The sequence below is a fragment of the Trachinotus anak genome, unplaced genomic scaffold (genome assembly GCF_046630095.1).
Source record: "Trachinotus anak isolate AG129_WGS33_773 ecotype Australia unplaced genomic scaffold, CSIRO_AGI_Tana_v1 ptg000007l, whole genome shotgun sequence".
Taxonomy (NCBI): Eukaryota; Metazoa; Chordata; class Actinopteri; order Carangiformes; family Carangidae; genus Trachinotus; species Trachinotus anak.
This window is the reverse complement of record NW_027273858.1, coordinates 11,862,112-11,880,311: the sequence shown is the minus strand read 5'-3', so window position 1 is coordinate 11,880,311 and position 18,200 is coordinate 11,862,112. Positions and strand designations below refer to the sequence as shown.

Sequence of the window (18,200 nt, the reverse complement as noted above, 5' to 3'; positions counted from 1 at the left end):
CCCGGTGAGAGACAAACCCGGAGCTCAACCTGCCCGGTACACCGCCCCCAGCATGTCATACTGTACGAGCCGCATGTTCATCACAAGTACGGCTCACACTCCGACAACCAACTAACATCCACTGCACCGTCTGCAGGATAAAGCGAAGGCCAGCTTGCTTCGCGCACACACACGGATCTGCAACAAAACATACGCCGGGGGACCTCTTTCGTCTTCAGCAGGCGCCGGGAGAGCTGGAGATCCGCAGGTAATTGCAGGTACGTCGCCAAGGCAGCACAGGATGGCAAAGCCACAGCACACAGCGCTGTGATCAGATAACAGTGAGCAACAATACTCAGAAGAGCTTGGGGGGGAAAAAAAGTGAGGACAAAAAGCTGCAGTAGCACTTGTTTCTGATGTCGTTCGCTTGTTTCAGGGGATTGTCCGGGAACAAGTGTCAGTGTCTTGAAACAAGGCTGTGATGAACGGGACGGGAACACACTATATTTGATTGGGAAGCCTGTTAGGTTGGATATGTGTTGTGCAAATCCGACCTTTTAATCAACTCGAGCTCTGCATGGCTGATTAACTCGTTCATTTTCCTGACACTGACTGACACTCAAGGACATGTTTACGCACGATCTTTACGCGTATTACGCAGTAAATCCTTTTGGAGAAAAACAGCAGAAAAACACTTGAGTGAAGTCGCAGATTTAGCTGGGGCGGTGCCAACATAAACATCAGCCAGCAGCGGGAGACGTTGGGACTCGTTAAGCAATGCCATCAGTGATGTAATAACTGGTATTAAAACTTGTAGGCTTGTCAAGCAAAAAAAAAAAATTATCTTGCACGCTTTATCCAGTTGGTTCCTCTGCATCTCGTTACAGTGTTCCTCCGACGTCTGGCCGACATGCTGGGGATCTGCGTATGTCTGTGTGCGGTTTTCACGCAAGTCCTCTCTCAGGAGGCTGAGGAGCCCATCTCCTACACGGTAAGTCAGCGATTTTTTTTCCCCCTGAATGCTTTTATCTCTGTAGGTTTAACACAGTCTGTCATGTTTGTTTTTCATTTGATGATGGAAAACCCGAGGGTTCATGTTTTCACTTAACAGTATCTTGTTACACAAAAGGACATTAATATTTGCATCATTACATGGTCTTCATTATCTGTCCTTCTCAGTGCACAGAAGGCTATGAGTATGACAGAGTCAGAGAGCAGTGCAGAGGTGAGAAATGAGAAATTGTCTTAAATGTTAAGAGTTGGTTATTATCCCTTTGTTCCTTTTTTTTCATGCTTAATTGATTTAATTCTGTTATTAATTTTCATCTATTTTCACCCAAGCTCAGTGTAAGTTGTTAAAATATTACGGAAGTACAGAAAATGTCATATCTGATGCTTTTCTTTCCTCCCTGTGTCAGATGTCGACGAGTGTGCTTTGTTAGATGACGCCTGCAAAGGAGGGATGCAGTGTATCAACCACTTTGGTGGATACCTCTGCCTCCCCAAGAGTGCCGTCATCTATATTAGTAAAGAGGGTGAGCAAGTGCCGCTGCCGGAACGCGTCCCTCATGTCCCTGCTGTCCCTGCTGTCCCCGCTGTCCAACCGAGCCAGCCTCAGCCCCCACCGGTGTTTTCTGGCGGCTCGAGAAGCCCTCAGTCCAGCTGGACCATCCGCTGTTCACCCGGATTCACTGCAGATGAGCAGAACGTCTGCAGAGGTGAGATCAGCTGCCCAGAGTTAGAGTTTTTTGTTCAGATGTAAGATCATATGAAGTACGATCAAAGTACCCTGAAAAACTAGCCTTTCATTTTTTTTTTTTACTGCTTCACACCGACGCAGACAGTTCCTCTTATCTCAGCAAGTGGTGCTGACAAGCTCCTCAGGAGAGAAATTGGACTGGAGCAGAGGTGGGACCACAAAATAGGATCTGCAATTGCATGGATGGCAGACACACTCTCGTCATTTAAAGATAATTTTAAAAATCTTCCACAATACAAAAGATTAGACTTTTGGCCATCATGAAACAGATTGCACCCTAAACATGTGGTTGCAGTACTGACTCCTGTACTGCGGTATACCAGCACAATTCAGTGCTGATATTGAGAAGTGTTTTTTTATTCTCCTGAATATCAGGAGTGTGCTTTTGTTGCACTCGGTGCTGCTGCCTGGAGGAATGTGTCTGAATGTGCAGAGCTACATAGGTATTTGATAATTACTCGCTAATGACTTTAGAGCCTCAATAAGCAGAGCTCCAGAGGTGAACTGTTCATCCATCTGTCCGACAGTCGTCAACAGCTAAACCATGCATAGCTGCCAGATGTGTTGCAAGATTCTCGCTTTTTCTCTCTGTGATGTCATGTTTTCTAAACTCTTTGGTAGCTCGCAGCGTGATGTTTTTGGCCAGAGTTCACCGTCTTCTGAAAATATATTTAAAAAAATTGTTCTTGTTTTGGGTTTTGAGGTCCTCTGCCTCGGGGCCAAATGAAGGAGATTTTTATAACATTGTGGCAAGTTCCGTGCTCACATAGCCTTTAGACCTACAGTAAATATTCCCTGGGCCTTGACAAGCTTGTGATTTTGGTAGGTGCGCAGCACCGTGTGGGTGTGATCCTGTGTTTGAGCGAGACTCTTTGATCTTCTCAAATGGGGAGTGGTTTAAGGATTCATTCTTTCTCTCACTAACACACACACACACACACATACAATACAAAGGTGGCCAGATGTTCATAGCTGCACCTGAGGGACAGACATCACTCGCTCATAATCTCTTATATCTTTTAGTTTGTCATCTCTCTTAGTGTGTGAGGGATCAGGTAGGGTGAGTGTGGATATGTAGAATTAGCTCTACAAATGCAATGTGAGGCAAAGTGCATTACCATACAGTACATGTGTTCAGTGGTTAGGAGGCATGTGGTGAGTGGCTGTGTGGTGAGGCTTGCGGTCACAGAGCTCCAGTGAAAGTAACAAATTTGATTTTACACCTGGGGCAAAGATATGTGTGAGGTGTTTTATACGTTTCTCTGAATTGAAACCCAATTAGGTTTTATTAGAGTGTAAAACATGGCAGCATATCAGCTAAAGCAACCACATAAGCGAGCTGGCATAGGTTTAATACTTAGTCATTCACTGCTGTGCTGTTCCAGTGCATGGGCTAAACAAAGATAGGCTGTTGCTGTCAGTGTTATTGCTTTGAAATGACTGGAGCTTTAACTGGAAGGCATCACGTGCCGTTATGTGGGTGTATATTTCTGTTGGTTGAGTGATATAATCTTTGTTTACATCAGTCTCTGGTTTCTCTGTCATTACCTTTAACTTGCTACAATGTGCCAATTGTTCTTGGACGCAGAATTGTCGTTTCTTTTCTTTTTCTTTTTTTTTTTTTTTTGTTCCACAGTGGCTGTTTTGTACGGCTACAGTACGTATCTTGCTAGCAAAGGAATTCCCATTAACTTTCAATGGGGGGAAACCTCAGTGTATCAAATAGCGCTTACATCAGGCTCCTTTTCCTGCTAACTCACCACTCTGTGGAGGAAACCCAGGGTGCCGAGTCAGGTAGGGCAAAGGGGAAGATGAAAGGCTGACACTGACTAAATAACCACAGAAGTGCCGGAGCACTGACCAAGCCAGGTTGTACCCACGTCATGGGTTGTTCTGCTGCTGAGCTGCTTTGGTGATTTACTGCTGAGTGTGTGGCAGTAATAGTAGAGAGATCAGCTAAATGCTCTGCAAAAATCGAAGCCAATTTTCCAAAGCACAACTTAAATTGTTAAAAAAAAAAGGTTTCTAAAACAAAATAGCTTCTCTTAAGTGCACTATTCTTTATGCTGATTAAAAGTGAAACAAACCACAAATTACATAATACACTTCACTCTGGTATTTTTCCTTTTAAATGTAGCTTTAATATTCCTTCCCATGTGGATAAGTATTGCAAATGGGTAATAAAGCCTTTGGCCCCGAGTGTGAACCCAAGCCTAAGTGTGTGTTGTTGTAGTGACACATAGGGGAAGCTGGCTCCTTACTCCAGCCTGGCCACACAGAGAAACTATGAACCTTTACTGTAAGTGTGACAGCTTAATGATGCCCCGCATTTCCATGACCTCCCCCACCCTCCAAACATACACACACATACTTACTGTGCTTAGCGCCAGGAGATGCCTACAAGTGGCTTGTTGTACTCATGTGTACGCATATTCTCTCACTCTTATTTTCATCAGAGGTGAGATCACTTCCTCTCAGAAATGAAGGTTGTCCATCAAGAGTAGTCGAATCAGTCATTAAATCTGATGAAAAGTGGGGAGCGGTTGTTTTATGATTCTCATTTACAGTTGAACACTGTTTGAGAGCACACCCTCACCTTTTAGAAATACTAACTTAACTGTGCTTTCACTGGCTTCAGGCTAAATATGATAAATATCATGTTTTACACCTCGTGGGTTTGATTGTTCTCCTCACTAGTCTTGAGTTTACATACTTTAGCTTCTGCCTATTTATTTTTCATCTCTAAATTAGACACTCGTGCGCTGCAGTATGGGACATGAAAGGACATGCCACTCCTGTTTACCTGTCTGGTTTCCTGAGGTCATGTAGGCCACATTACCACCTACATGCCTGACTAATTTCAGCTACGTCTGGACGCTCTTCACCTGCAGTGGCTGGAAATCTTTCCTAAGTATGTTCTATTAAGGCTGTTAAGCCCTCTGTGACAGAGAATTTGTGTACTTTTCCGAAACAAGGCCGAGCGCATGCAATAACATTTTTCCATGCAGATGCAATGCACTCGGGAGGAATATCTCTGGAATGTCAGTGGTGGTTGTTTTTTCCGTTTGTTCCCATCTTTTGTGATGGTAGGAATTACTCACCACCTTGACAGATAAGCATCGGATCGATCTGCGAAGGAACAGGAATGCAGAGAGCAGAACCTTTGGAGTTTAAACTTTATAGCTCCGCTTGTTGTTGTCTCATCCTGTCATTTGCATTTAAAGAAACAAGCCCAAGAGACCAGTCTTTGGTGTTCCACAGACAATCTGAAAAGAGGATACACAGAAAGTGATAACAGTTTTTCAGGAAATTCCTTCAGATGTTATCCTGCTCATGTTTGTTTCTCCTGAACATCCATCAAAGATAAGCAACACAGATTTAGAAAATCTCTGCCGAAGACTTGAGTGCTGAGGTGAACACGATACAAAATATACAGGATGTTAAATTAAAACATTCTGCAATGATTTTGTTGCTCAAGGGAGAGGAAGTGGGCTCAAACAGAGAGCCTGTGCTTCATGAAAACTGACCCACTTTATTTAGGGCGACACCTGAGGCACACCTTTGTGCCTGTTGAACCCTCCTATTACCAGCTAAGCTCTTGTCTTCCACCTGTTCTCAGACTGTCTTATATGCAATCGTCCTGTGCCCTGTGATTTTACTGTCCAGCTCATTGCACCTGTTGCACTGCAGCCTCAGCTGGAGCAACCAGTGTTTCATCTCTGAGCCTGTGAAGTTTAGATGTCTTCCAGGGATGACAGTGTCGGTCAGTGTGTCAGCTCACCAATGAAACATCGAGACAGTCATTGAAATATCTCAACAACAGTTTGTTGAAATGGAATATTTGAATCGATGGCATACAATTTTTGTCATTTCTTCTTTTAGAATCAAATCATCAAATTTGAATAATTTTGGCAGTTTTCCAACTTTTCATATGAACATTTTTCAAAAAATGTTTTGCTGCAAAACTGTGGACATTTCCAACAGCACGCTAACATGCTTAACTTATTATTTAACATATTGTGCATTTGCATTGTCATTGTGAGCACACAGCATGCTCACTTTAGTATTTAATTAATTGCACCACTGTGCCTAAGTACAGCCTCACAGAGCTGCTAGCATGGCTGTAGACTTCTGTTATTATACGGCTTATTATTTTGTTAGGTTGATCTAGTCGATATCTTTCTTGGTTCATATTAGAATAAGGATTATTTGTACCATATGGAATATTTGATGATTACAATTAAAAGTTTACTAAAACTGGGTTGTCATTAGATACATTGTCCACCAGAGAGCACAGACAAGTTTATTTTTTAACTGGAAAATCTCCTGCTCAGTATTTAGGTCAGCTTCTTTAATCTTCAAATTTAGGGTTCCCTATCAAACACTTTTGGCTATGTTTTGTGCTCATGTTAAAAAAGTCTAAAAGTAAAATCGACCATTATAAACCATTACAATTACTCGATTTTACAATGAGTTACTGACATCAGCATCTGCCTCAGACATCCAGAATTGGTCATGTTTTAAAGTCAGTACAAGTGAATCAACATTGCTGAGATTTCTGGCTTTCAAAACTCACTTTCCATTTGTAAACTGTGCCAGAATCCCATGGATGTCGCAACTCCTTAGTTGCTGATAAATAAAAAATCAAATTCTTTAACGCTCTTTTAATTACTGAATATATTTTGACATCTGTGTCTCTACGGCAACAGGCTTTCAACCTCTTGAAATCAAGAGTGAAACGACTGCAACTGAAACAACGTTAGCACCAACGTCCTATAACAGAACCGTCACATTACATGAGAAATAAATTTGAGATCACATCATCAGCTTCCTAACTCTGCCAGAAAGCACTAGAGTGTCTCTCAGTTCATCTTGCAGGCAGCCCCTCTCTTGGCCTGTGCAGTCCTGCTGTACAGTATGCTGTTATTGCTTGTGGTTTGCTGCTGGCTCCTCTCTGCCATCGTTAATGTGATGGCAGAGAGAAGCAAGAGGGAAGCAGCTTTGTCGTGCCTCCTCTGTGTAAGTGCTTCATGTTGTTGTTAGTGTTCTCCCAGAGGTCGGTGCCTGTCCAACAGCCAGCTGCTTCCTCCTCTGATGTGCTTACATGTGTTGATCTTTCCGTTTACCTCATGATGGAAAGGGACACAGGGCTGCTATAAATCACTATTGCGCTCAGCTGGGTGACACACATGCGATCGCAGAATTCGTGTTTCTCGCCCTCTTTCTCTTTCTCCTGGTTCTTGTTATCGCAGTGATATTTTGACCATATTTTCAGCGTCCGTGTTTACTGGTTTCATTCCTTCCATGCCACAAATTTTCTATGAAGGCTGTAAATGGCAACAGCCTGACTATCAACAGGTCGGATGGGCAGAGTGATTGATTTTCTTCACCTTTAATAGCAGGAGAGTTGCTCTGCACTTCTTTTTTCAGACTAACAGGAAGGATTATTATCTGTCGGGAATGTAGCTGGCACACTGGACGGATTTTCAAGAACGTCAAGACTCTGCCCGACCTTTAGAAGAGTGTGGAACAAACTCACAAATCAGTTAGTAAGTGTCAACATGACTAAAACTCCTGTTCCTCCTGAACAATGAGAGTGATGAGAGGGGAATCTTGGGAGTGGTGCGAATAGCCGGCACATGGAAATATTTCATGCCCTAATACGGATGGAAATACACAGAATATAAAGTTTGAGTGTCTTGAATTCTTTGATTTCTTATCTGATTTGTGTTTGGACTTGCATTGAAAAGGAAACACTACCACTCCCATTTGTCCTGAGGTCGTGTTCGAGCCAATGATAGCTGCATTTCACACTGCACTGCAGTGAGAATTATACACAAATGAAACAACATGCAGTGCTGTGTTTGCCAGGAGAGGTGAAATGAAGGTGTTTGAGGTTAAGCAAAACCAAAAACTTGGGGGCTGGTGTGTGACATGCTGATAAATTTGACGCTGTGAAATTTTATGGGCTATTAACATTGCACATCTTGCCCCCTGCTTTCCCAAAGATTGAATTATCCAATAATCAGAGGGAAACAGAGATGCTGTCCAACAGCAGGATGGCTCCAACTGTTCTTTGGAACAGCTCCTGCTTTCCATTGCAGTGGTTCAGTGAAAACAAGACTAAATGCTCTCAAGTGATAATTACAACAAGCCCTATCATGTCAGTATAAATCTGAAGCAAATAACACATTGTTCTGAATTCAGGCCAAGCAATTTTTAGTCCTCATTTTGGACAAACATGTTTTTTTTTTTTCATCCATATGCATGCCCCAACACACGTGATACACGCACATCAAACATGCATCTCTTCATAGTGTGTCACGCCATTCTGTAAAACATAAGCTCTGCAAAAAAGGCAATTTAATGTTTGAGCACCTCAGACAGGACCTCAGATGCAGACACATACACACACCCCACTCATCCAAACACACACACTCACATTCTTTGAGCTGCCGCCATCCCCGTTACTCCCCCAGCTCCCGCAAGGCATTTAGAATTAATCTCCCTGAAAAGCAAGGAGTTTTTAACTCTGACATCACATATGCACACACGGTTGTAAATCTAACTTCAAATCTTAAAGAGCTCCCTTTTTTTTTTTTTTTTTTTTTTGTTTAAAAAATAAAAACCCCCACCCTTTCTCCTCATTCTTCCCTCCCACATCTTCCACTCTTCTGCTGGACAGCCTTATCTCGACCTGTGACGTTACAGCAGACTTGCTCTTAGAAGAAACTTTAAGTTGTGTTTTGTGTGAAATACACTTTGCGAAAAAAAAAAATTGACCTCAGAGAACAGTCGCTTCTCGCATGCAACACATAATCATATTTGATGACTTGTTGCAGTAAAATCAGTTTTCCTGTGTAAACTATATGAAGTGTACTGCATGTGAGCCAGCTAGCGTGGGATGCCCTCCCAAACCCTCTCCTACACACACACACACATACACTTGTACACATATGCACACACACTTTTGTGTAACTTTGCATTGGCAGCCTCTTAAAGCTTTAGTGACAAAGTAACAGTTACCACAAGATATTCCCGTGAATGAACCTTTGGATTACGTTCAGCACATATGCTTTTATTTAGAGCTCTCTAAGCGCTCTTGAAGGGAGTGAGGATGACTCTGACTTTTCTGTACACAGAACTTCTTGGGAAGCATCACTGCATTGAAACAATTTACAGTCATGTTCAGTTCATGGTTTCTACACCTTATAAAGGGTGGTGTTGGGACATGATGCAGCTGCAGAGGTCTGCCCTGCACCTTGTGTAATGATTCACGCAGTCTCCCATATAGCCAAGACCACTCTGCCCAGCTGTGGCATAAATGTTGTCAAACTCATGCCAGGTAATTCAAACTCATTCCAGGTCCACCTGATTTCAATGGTTGGCAACAATGGCCTTAAAATGGAGCAAATGCCGCTATAAGGAGCTGATTCATAGCCCAGGTCTTGAAGCCATATGTGGACCGCCTTTGGCTCACATTTTTGTCCTGAATTCAGACTGAACAAAGTCAAGTGTGCCAACTGCAATCAGTCAGATTCTGCTGCCTGTCAGAGCTGGCACAAATCCTGTCCAAGAACATAAAAGCTTACATCAATAGACTGTCCACTGTGACCTTCCTGTCTCCATCAGGAAGATCTGTTATAACTTTGGTGATCCCCAGACGTTTTATTGCCACTGTCAGGTAAAAATCTGAATGTGTCCACTATTTTGATTTATGACTTGTGACATCCCCATCAGCTTGTGTCCAGTGCTAATTAGCAAATGCTAACATGCTAAACTAGGGTGGTAAACATTGAAAACATTGGCAAAGTTGCCAAATTTAGGTTTCCGTCATGAAAACCATAACACTTCACTGGCATTATAGTTTTGTTGTCTATTTCTTGGCACTGTGACGGCATCAACAGACGGGACTTTATTTTATCAGGAGTCTCAGACTTGTGTTGTCTGAATCTACTGCCAGAAGGCAGGGCATTTCCAGTCTCAATGAATCACCAAATACCTCCAGGAAGTAGGTGTGGCTGTGATTCACAAGAGCTTCATCCCGACTTCTGACTGCTGCTGTCTTCTGTCTAACTATTTGTTGACATCCACTCAGATATTATTATTACTGTATAGCCTGTATATACAGGATTTCATGTACCATATTTCACTCAGACAGATGCAACCTGGTAAGCCAACTTAAATCTCTGCAAATCAAACATTGCAAAGACAAACATTATTAAGTTTGGATGTGCTGGCTTATCTGAGGCCATACTCACCACATGGGGAAACCTATTGTTCACATCCAGGCTAGGTAGATCTCTTCACCGAAGAGGCCGGATCGGGGATGCTGCTGGTCCACCATCAGCAGTGACACAACCTCTCTAATGCATCGAGATTTTTTTAAGGCCATGTCGTGAAGCGTTCCTGTTGCAATTGGGTCTGTATCCCACAATGTGATACTGCTGCAACACAAGCATTTGCTTTCTCACTGACACTTGGTGCTGGTTGCGGATGCACTTTCCCACATAACTTTCAAGCCACATCAGAGCATAGATTCTCTGGGACAACACTGCTTTTATCTTTGTCCTTCACAAAGCGGGTCAGCGAGCAACAAGCCTTGTCTGGGCATTCCTCCCTCTATGTAATTCGCACCTGTTGTCTCTCAGGTGCAGCTTTAGATAAGCCCTGGTTTTGTCCTTAATGTACTGAGCTCGTCTTATCACTGTGCCCCCGTTGACTTGAGCACATTGAATCCCTCTTCCCTTTCCTTCCTGTAAGGTTTGAAGACAACTCTTCTTCTGTCCACCTTTGGTTTCATGGGCACTTCCACAGAAAATCGAGCCAATTTCTCACCGGCCCCAGTCCCCCTGGATGGTGGAGGCTGTGGGACTGGCACATTGGGCATTTGAGGCACTCAGAGAAGGGTTGATCATCTTATGAATCATTTCCAGGGGAATATCACATAAAGATGTTAATAGTTTTATTCATCAATTTCACATGTTTGATCTTGGTTTCTTTTAATAGAGGCTCCATCATTATGTTCCTCTTTGTCTCAGGTGCACTGCATTTAAATCCCACAGGAGGGATAATACCAGCATGTCTGTCAAGGCAGCACAGTCAGCGGGTGCAGCTTTATGTTTTCCAGTCTTCTTCCAGTCAGCTTCTACTGCTTATTGTTAGGCTGCACACGTGTCAAATCACAATGCAGTAATAGTACCTCTCCTTTCCTCTGTGTATGTGTGTATGTGTGTGTGTGTGTGTGTGCGTGCGTGTGTGGTATTGAGGATAACTGTCATGCTTTTAAACTGATGCCCACTGGCTGTCTGCATATGATGGGTTGTGTCAGACCACCCACAAGGACTGCTGCTGGGCCCACAGGGATGAGAGTGTACAGTATGTGTGTATTTGTTATGTGTGTGTGTGTGTGTGTTGGGAGGGGGGGACACAGAAGTTCAGAAGAGAATTGAGTGAGGGGGTTATAGTGAGAAAAGCCTTTTTTTTAAAAGGCTGTGGCTCCAAATAAACCAAAATTGCAAACCTGTTTGAAGGAGAATCTTTCCACTGATGTGTCATGTATTTAAGCCTAGAATGGGGAAAAAAGGAAAAAAAAATTTTTTTTTTTTTTTTGAGGTTTAACCAGTTGTTCAAACATTGACGGAAAGTCTTACACTGCTGATCATATTTACAGTAGAATTTATCTCAAACATCCTGATCCTAACTTTAAAATCTGAGTTGGTAACTGTTGAGTTTTTTGGGGGTTTTTTTTACAGTGTAAACGTTTAAAACTGCAGTAAAAATGGGTTGAATTGATTTGGGAAATGTAGCATCTTTCTGGCAGGAGCTTTGTGTTTTTAAGCTTCTAATACTAACACTAAACTACTCCTTATCGTGTTATATAACTTACTAATGATGGGTGAGAGATGGAAAAGTGAATGTGTTTGGATCTGTGTGCTTTTGGCCTGATGAATGTCTGTCGAGAGAGAGAGCGAGGTGTTATGTTCGAAAGCAGATGACTTATCAGTTGAGCTCTTTCTAACTCTTTTGCACATGCACACACACACACACACACACACAAACACAAACTTCCCCCTTCAAAAAGCTGTCCTGTTAGTAGAAGATATGATCTGTGTTTTCCCCTTCACCCGGAGCTGCTGAATAAAAGCCCTCTTTATTTAATCGCCTGCTCTCTGTGTGAACATGTGTGTGTGTGCCCACGTGTGTGATGTGATGGTCTCAGTGATCACAGATTTTTCTTTCTGTGGAAAACAGTTCACACATCACAGATCACAGAGCTGCACATGTTGCTTTGCTTTGTCTGCCATTTGCTCCTGCGTACAGTAGGCATTAAGGTCGCATAGCTTCCTCTCAGTGTCTGTGAGTGTTTTTGTGTGTTTATTGCAGACGTAGATGAATGTGCAACGGGTCGACACACTTGTGGCCCTGAACAGACATGCTACAACACCAGAGGCTCCTACACCTGCCAGTGCCCTCCAGGCTACCAGAGGAGTGGAGACCACTGTGTAGGTGAGTCATTGTCATTGTCAGATGCCAAGCACACTCTTGCTTTAAAGAATTTCTTTTTGCAATGTGTCTTACTGCTCATACATTCATGTATGTGTTTGTGTTTTCCGGCAGACAGAGACGAGTGTGCCCTGACCCACTACTGCATGCACAGATGTGTGAACACCCAGGGCTCGTACTACTGCGAGTGCAACGCAGGTCACAAGTTGGCCAGCAACAACCACAGCTGTGTTGGTAAGTCGCCGAAAGCCATGTGTACTCATGTGTGAGTGTGTGTTTGTGTGTTCAGCATCGAATTATAAAAACATTTTGCTTCAGTGCTTTGTTATTCAGAGGCAGGCTATCAGACAGTTCGTGTTGGAGCAGATATCCACCCAATCTGCCCAGTTGCCAGGCTGACTTTTAATATTTTTGGGTACCTGTTGCTACATGCTCAATACAAATGTCAAGTGTGCATAATAATAATAATAATAATAATAATAATAATTACCTTCAGTATATTTCACTTTCTAAAAACTGTGTTTACAGAGTGCTTTACTAGAAATAAAAGCAGAGCAAAACCACACACCAGAAACTTAAATGTAAAGAGTACAAGATGAAACAACATAATAAAAGTAAGCAAAAGAGCATTAACAAGTGCAGTTAGTAAAAATGTATAAGTAAAAGTGAGTTATTAAAGAAAATCATAATCACGTAGATGCAAAGAGGTGAGGTGTAATACACAGCAGGAGGTGTCAGCTCAGGTTTAGCTTAGCAAAGTCTATTGCTAACACTCTCACTTTCTCTCATTGCCCAGTTTTCTCAGGATGCAGATATTTTGAGGTCAGGAACAGCTTTAACAAAACAAATGGTGCACAAGCTGTTATTTTGAATGCCTGGAGGCTCAGAGCTATCATGAGATTGACCATGCAAACTGAAGCCACACAGCAAATCTCCTGCTGAAGTCAAAGGAAGTTATTGAAAAGGTTGTGCTGTGACAGAGAGTTGTTTATCTCTGAAACATAATTAGAAATCTATCAAAGCCCATGACCAGTTCCCAGCTATGCTGAAACATTTGTATGTGTTTTGTGCTGAATGTGCAAATATCGTGTGAGGGTGTGTCTTTCTGCTTCCTTTTGACCTGTAGTGTGGTGCAGCTTCCCTAAGGAAAATAAATGAGACAGTTAGGATCCTCATGACATCCGTATATGTAAAACATCTGCTTTTGTTCCAGATGTGAATGAGTGTGATGTGCAGAGTCCCTGTCAGCACCACTGCTATAACCTGATTGGCTCCTTCCTTTGCCAGTGTGACCAGGGCTACGAGCTGGCACAAGACATGGTCTCCTGCCAAGGTGGACAAACACACACACACACACACACACACACACACACACACACACACCTATCACATTCCCATTTTTCAACGTGCACTGCCCTATATTCATTCTCTATGTTTGTGTGTGTGTTTGTTTGTGTATATGTTTGTGTGTGTGTGTGTGTGTGTGTGTGTGTGTGTGTGTGTGTGTGTGTGTGTGTGTGCATATTTTCTCTCCAGATATTGATGAATGCAGTTTCTCCAGCTACATGTGTCAGTACCAGTGTATTAACAGCCCAGGAAGTTACTCCTGTGAGTGTCCAGATGGATATCAGCTCCAGGGAAACAGGTTGTGTCAAGGTACTGCAGTTTCCTTTCCCTCTTCGCTCTATCAATCTTTATTTTTTTAATCCCTTCTTAGTTTATTTATTTATCTATCTTACCCTCCTCTCTGTTTTCACACACAACAAAGTTCCCAAGCGAGTCCTCTTCTCTCCCTCCCTTCCTGCTCTCCCTGAACTCTTTGAAGATAATTGTTAAGGGAAACTTGATCATTCCGGCTATCATCCACTATTCTACCTCTCAAGCAGGAATGAAACCCACTCTCAACCAGTACTGTCATGGAAAGAATGCAGAGGTTAGGCAACACAAACACAGCAACTTTGTGTTGCCCTGCTAAGCCACCTCTGTGAATTTATATGCATGATGTTGGTTTCTTGAAGTGGATTTATTTGAAGCTCCGGCGTTCTCCCAGAGGGTGAGCTGTTATTTTTTCCTCTCCCCCTCGGTCAGGTGCAGGCTTAATAGGGCGAGCCATGAATCCGGCCTGTTGTGTCAGGGGGACCTTTTGGTGATGAATCCAGGTTGCTGTGCCAGAAATAGCCCTGTGGTTTGGGGCACGTTTGATGGGGCTATTTTCATGGTGCTGCAGGGAAAGAGCTGCAGGCCTGTGTGGGGTTGCATCAGGGGCTTCCCTGTTGTGATTCCTTGCATCTTCCCAGCAGCTGGAAGTGCAGCTACAACACTAAAATACCATTCCCAAATTGTACATGTTCTGAACTTTGACTGTGTTTTCACAGCGCAGCCTCATGAAGCGTGTAGAGTTTGTGTGTGTTTTGGAAGTAGTGGATACTAACATTGTCATCCAGCTATTTTTGACTGTTCAATACTTTTTTTCCCCTCTCTCTCTGTCGCTCTGCCAATCACCAGACATAAATGAATGTGAGACGGGGACCCATAACTGCCAAGATGATGAAATGTGCTGGAACTATTACGGAGGCTTCCGCTGCTATCCCAGAAACCCCTGCGAACCGCCTTATGCCAAAACCTCTGAAAAGTCAGTAAACATCATTGAGTTTATTTGTTTCATTGTCATCAGTTCATTTCACAAACATTGTCGTAATTGTCGTGTGTTTGCAGTCGCTGTATCTGCCGCTCTCAGGCAGAGTGCCAGGGTCTCCCACCATCAATTGTCTACAAATACATGAGCATCCAGGCAGACCGGACCGTTCCAGCGGACATTTTCCAGATTCAGGCTACCAACATCTACGCCAACACACATAATACCTTCAGGATCAAAGCTGGGAATGAGGGAGGAGAATTTTTCCTGCGGGTGAGAGTCGATGGGAATCGTTTTTTGTCTGGCTTGGAGAATCTGGGGGAGGGTGATAATCAGCTAATTAAATGGAAAACTACTGGTGTCATGATTCTTTCAAAATCTGTAGTTTCACACTAAATCAATTTTATTACTCACATTTTCACACTGTTATCACCCTGACTTCTTCTTGTACAATGACCCACCCTGATATTTTATCAACATATGGCACCTGTAACACAGTCGTTACAGTTATGCTCTGTTCACTCTATTTCCAAGATACTATCAGGCACACGAAGCAAACAAGACTTAGAGTCATGCTAGTACCTCTGCTAGGCTGCACATAGGCAGTGAGCCGAAGGCTAATGCTAACAAGCTCACCATCACGATGCTAACATGTTGATGTTCAGCAAGTATTAAGTTTAGCTAGCTAACATTTGCTAATTAGGGCTGATGGGAATGTCATTAGTTCTAAGTGAGTATTGGGTCACAAACCAAAGTGTTGGACAAAGTAAAGGTTTGACCTGTTGATGGTGCTAGATGGGTTCACCAAAGTTACTACAGTTCATCCTGAAGAGAACGTGAATGTATGTACTAATTTTAATCTGCTCAATAATTGTTGAGACATAACTAAAAGCAAAAAAAGTCATCCCGTTAGTGGCGTTTGAATAGTCAGGGTACAACCAAAGTCAGTAAGATTCATGTTCTGGGGATCATGAATATGCCTGAATGTACAAAAATTTATGACAAACTGTCCAATAGTTGTAGACATATTTTAGTCTGGACCAAAGTGATGGCCCAGCTCCTGCCAATGTTAAAATATTGTGTAAAAAAGATGCATGATAAATCTGTATTTGCATGCTTACACATTAACTGATCATGTTTTGTTTTTTTTTGTTGTTTTTTTTTTGCAGCGTTCCAGCAATGTCAGCGCTATGCTAGTGCTAACCAAGCCCCTGTCAGGCCCTAGGGAGTACATTGTGGACTTGGAGATGATCACTCACCATCTGACCATGAACTACCGCTCCAGCTCACTCCTGCGGCTCACCATCATAGTCGGGCCATATGCTTTCTGAACGCCGCAATTCCCAGCAGTCCACATACGTCTGGTTCAGCAAACATAGCAGTGTAGCACAGCAGATGCCTGTATCAGCATAAAATACTGTACATTTTCATACAATACATGCATACAACATATAACATAGGCTGTCCCAGACTCATACAGCAACACAGCAGTTCTAATAGGCTTACTCAAAACAAAACAGTCCATGCTGTAACCACATGTGACCACTGGGCATCTTTTTCTCTTAGGGTGCTGGGAAGCATTGTGATGAAAGGTTTTAGTGTCCTGAAGTATCAACGAAAGCACTTAAAAATAAAACATGAAACATTTTGGACTTTAAGTGCCTGAAGTTGCATAAGAAAGATGCTGTATGCAGCATTTTTACCTGCAGTGGTTGTTCGCTGCTTCCATATTAAAAACAACACAGAACAGAGCCGTGGCACTCAGGAAAAGAGGCCCAGTGGACACACATCCTTACTGTGATCAATCTTTGATGTGGCTGTACCTACATTTATCACTTTGTTCAGACCAGAACTGCTTGCAATAACCAGTTTGTGCATCAGTGAAGCACTCTGTTGAAAAGGAGGAAGAGAGGAAGAATCATATTTTCTATATTAATGTACATGACAAATATCCAGTATGAGCATCTTTTGATATTTAAAAAGTAATTTGTAAATCACAGCTTTTGTTGATACATGTTGTAGGGGTTAGTACTGCTGCGCCACGCTATTCGTGCAAGTTTCTGTATAATTTTACTCATGAGTAATAATTTCCAGAGAAGTCCAGAACAGTTCAGAAGTGTAAAGGGAGGGACTTTGTGAGTTGAGAGAGTGCTAAACTTTGTATGACAACAGGCTTCATGCTCGTAGACTGAACTCACAGGAGTTAAGTCGTGTACATACCTAGGTAACAAATCTGTGTGTGTGTGTGTGTGTGTGTGTGTGTGTGCAAGTGAGTGAAAGTGTGAAACACAGAGGGAGAGAAAGGGAAAGAGTGAGAAAGAGCTTGTTCTCTGCCCCAGGTTCAGTGGATGTGGTTGAGCTGTTTATGCGTTTCCTTTGATGCCATCCTAATAGCCCTCGGTCACAGAGGCAATAACAGAGATTTTTGAACTCGACAAACACGCACAGGAAATCACAGCTTTCATAACACACCTCGGCCAATTGACCGCTCATTGGTGCCACGGTGATTCTCCAGAGGAACATCTGGGCTTTCTAATGTCGGTCCCAGTCAAGAAGTCACACTGGCACCAGGCTGGCTTGCGTGATAAAGATAATTACAGTGCTTTGCTGCGTAGCTGGTTCATGTGTGAAACAGGGGATTATTAAAGCGTTAATACAATGCCACCACACTTTTGGCAGAATGAGAAATCTTTCACGACCTGCTTTGCCTTTCATGACTCCACGTGTCTGCTCTGGCTTATTGCTGAAACACTGTACACTGTAGACACACTGCACTGAAAACCACAATGAAAACCGACATGTTGTCACCACTGTGTAAGTGTAGAAAGTTATCCATCTTTGCCCAAAAGTCTTTCATGTGGTTTCAGCAGTGATCATGCCATAGTGCCTTAGAGGTTTAAACTCAAAAAATGTAACACTAATCAGTCATGCTGTCAAGACTGTTAATCATTGAAATGCCTTAATGTTTTCTCTTCTATTTAAAATATATTTTGTCATACGTATCTTATATTGATTGTACTCTGAAGAGCAAAAGTTATAATGAATATGTTGAATAAAATATGATGGCTAAATGGGGCTACGTTTTTGTTTCTTATATCCACAAGCAGGAGCAGAGAAACTTTGAAAAAGTGTGAAAACAGTTTGTAAGAAATGCTGTTCTGCAATGTGCCTGTACCAAAGTGAGCAAGATCTGACTTCACATACAGTGTAATGGAAAATGCAGTGGTTGTGTGAAATGCTCCACTGCTCCTCTCATGCTTTTGGGAAAACGTGAGGATGATTTCATCTGAATGTAACAATGATAAATTCAGTGAGCATGAT

At 42.6% G+C, this 18,200-nt stretch overlaps 1 protein-coding gene across 4 annotated transcripts; it reads left to right on the top strand.

The window, feature by feature from the left end:
• The first annotated feature begins 23 nt into the window (after positions 1-23).
• Positions 24-17,954, top strand: efemp1 (EGF containing fibulin extracellular matrix protein 1). Of its 4 annotated transcripts, XM_071480552.1 has the most exons (12): positions 44-62; positions 137-257; positions 867-970; positions 1,159-1,204; positions 1,398-1,697; positions 12,125-12,247; positions 12,359-12,478; positions 13,458-13,577; positions 13,781-13,900; positions 14,750-14,876; positions 14,960-15,152; positions 16,049-17,954. In XM_071480552.1, exons 3-12 carry the CDS (start codon positions 890-892, stop codon positions 16,208-16,210), a joined length of 1,392 nt encoding a protein of 463 aa, XP_071336653.1. In that variant the 5' UTR covers positions 44-62; positions 137-257; positions 867-889; the 3' UTR covers positions 16,211-17,954. The 4 variants fall into 4 exon arrangements, with proteins under 4 accessions (XP_071336654.1, XP_071336653.1, XP_071336655.1 ...); XM_071480553.1 differs by having other exon boundaries at positions 24-247; XM_071480554.1 differs by lacking the exons at positions 44-62; positions 137-257 and adding an exon at positions 536-770.
• Positions 17,955-18,200: the final 246 nt, after the last annotated feature.

What these genes read in the sequence shown, in the direction of transcription:
- efemp1 (XM_071480553.1), top strand. Translation starts at nt 890, where the DNA reads ATGCTGGGGATCTGCGTATGTCTGTGTGCGGTTTTCACGCAAGTCCTC. An exon ending in CAACAACCACAGCTGTGTTG is followed by an intron (nt 12,479 to 13,457) that starts GTAAGTCGCCGA and finishes CTTTTGTTCCAG; the next exon opens with ATGTGAATGAGTGTGATGTG. An exon ending in GAGGAGAATTTTTCCTGCGG is followed by an intron (nt 15,153 to 16,048) that starts GTGAGAGTCGAT and finishes TTTTTTTTGCAG; the next exon opens with CGTTCCAGCAATGTCAGCGC.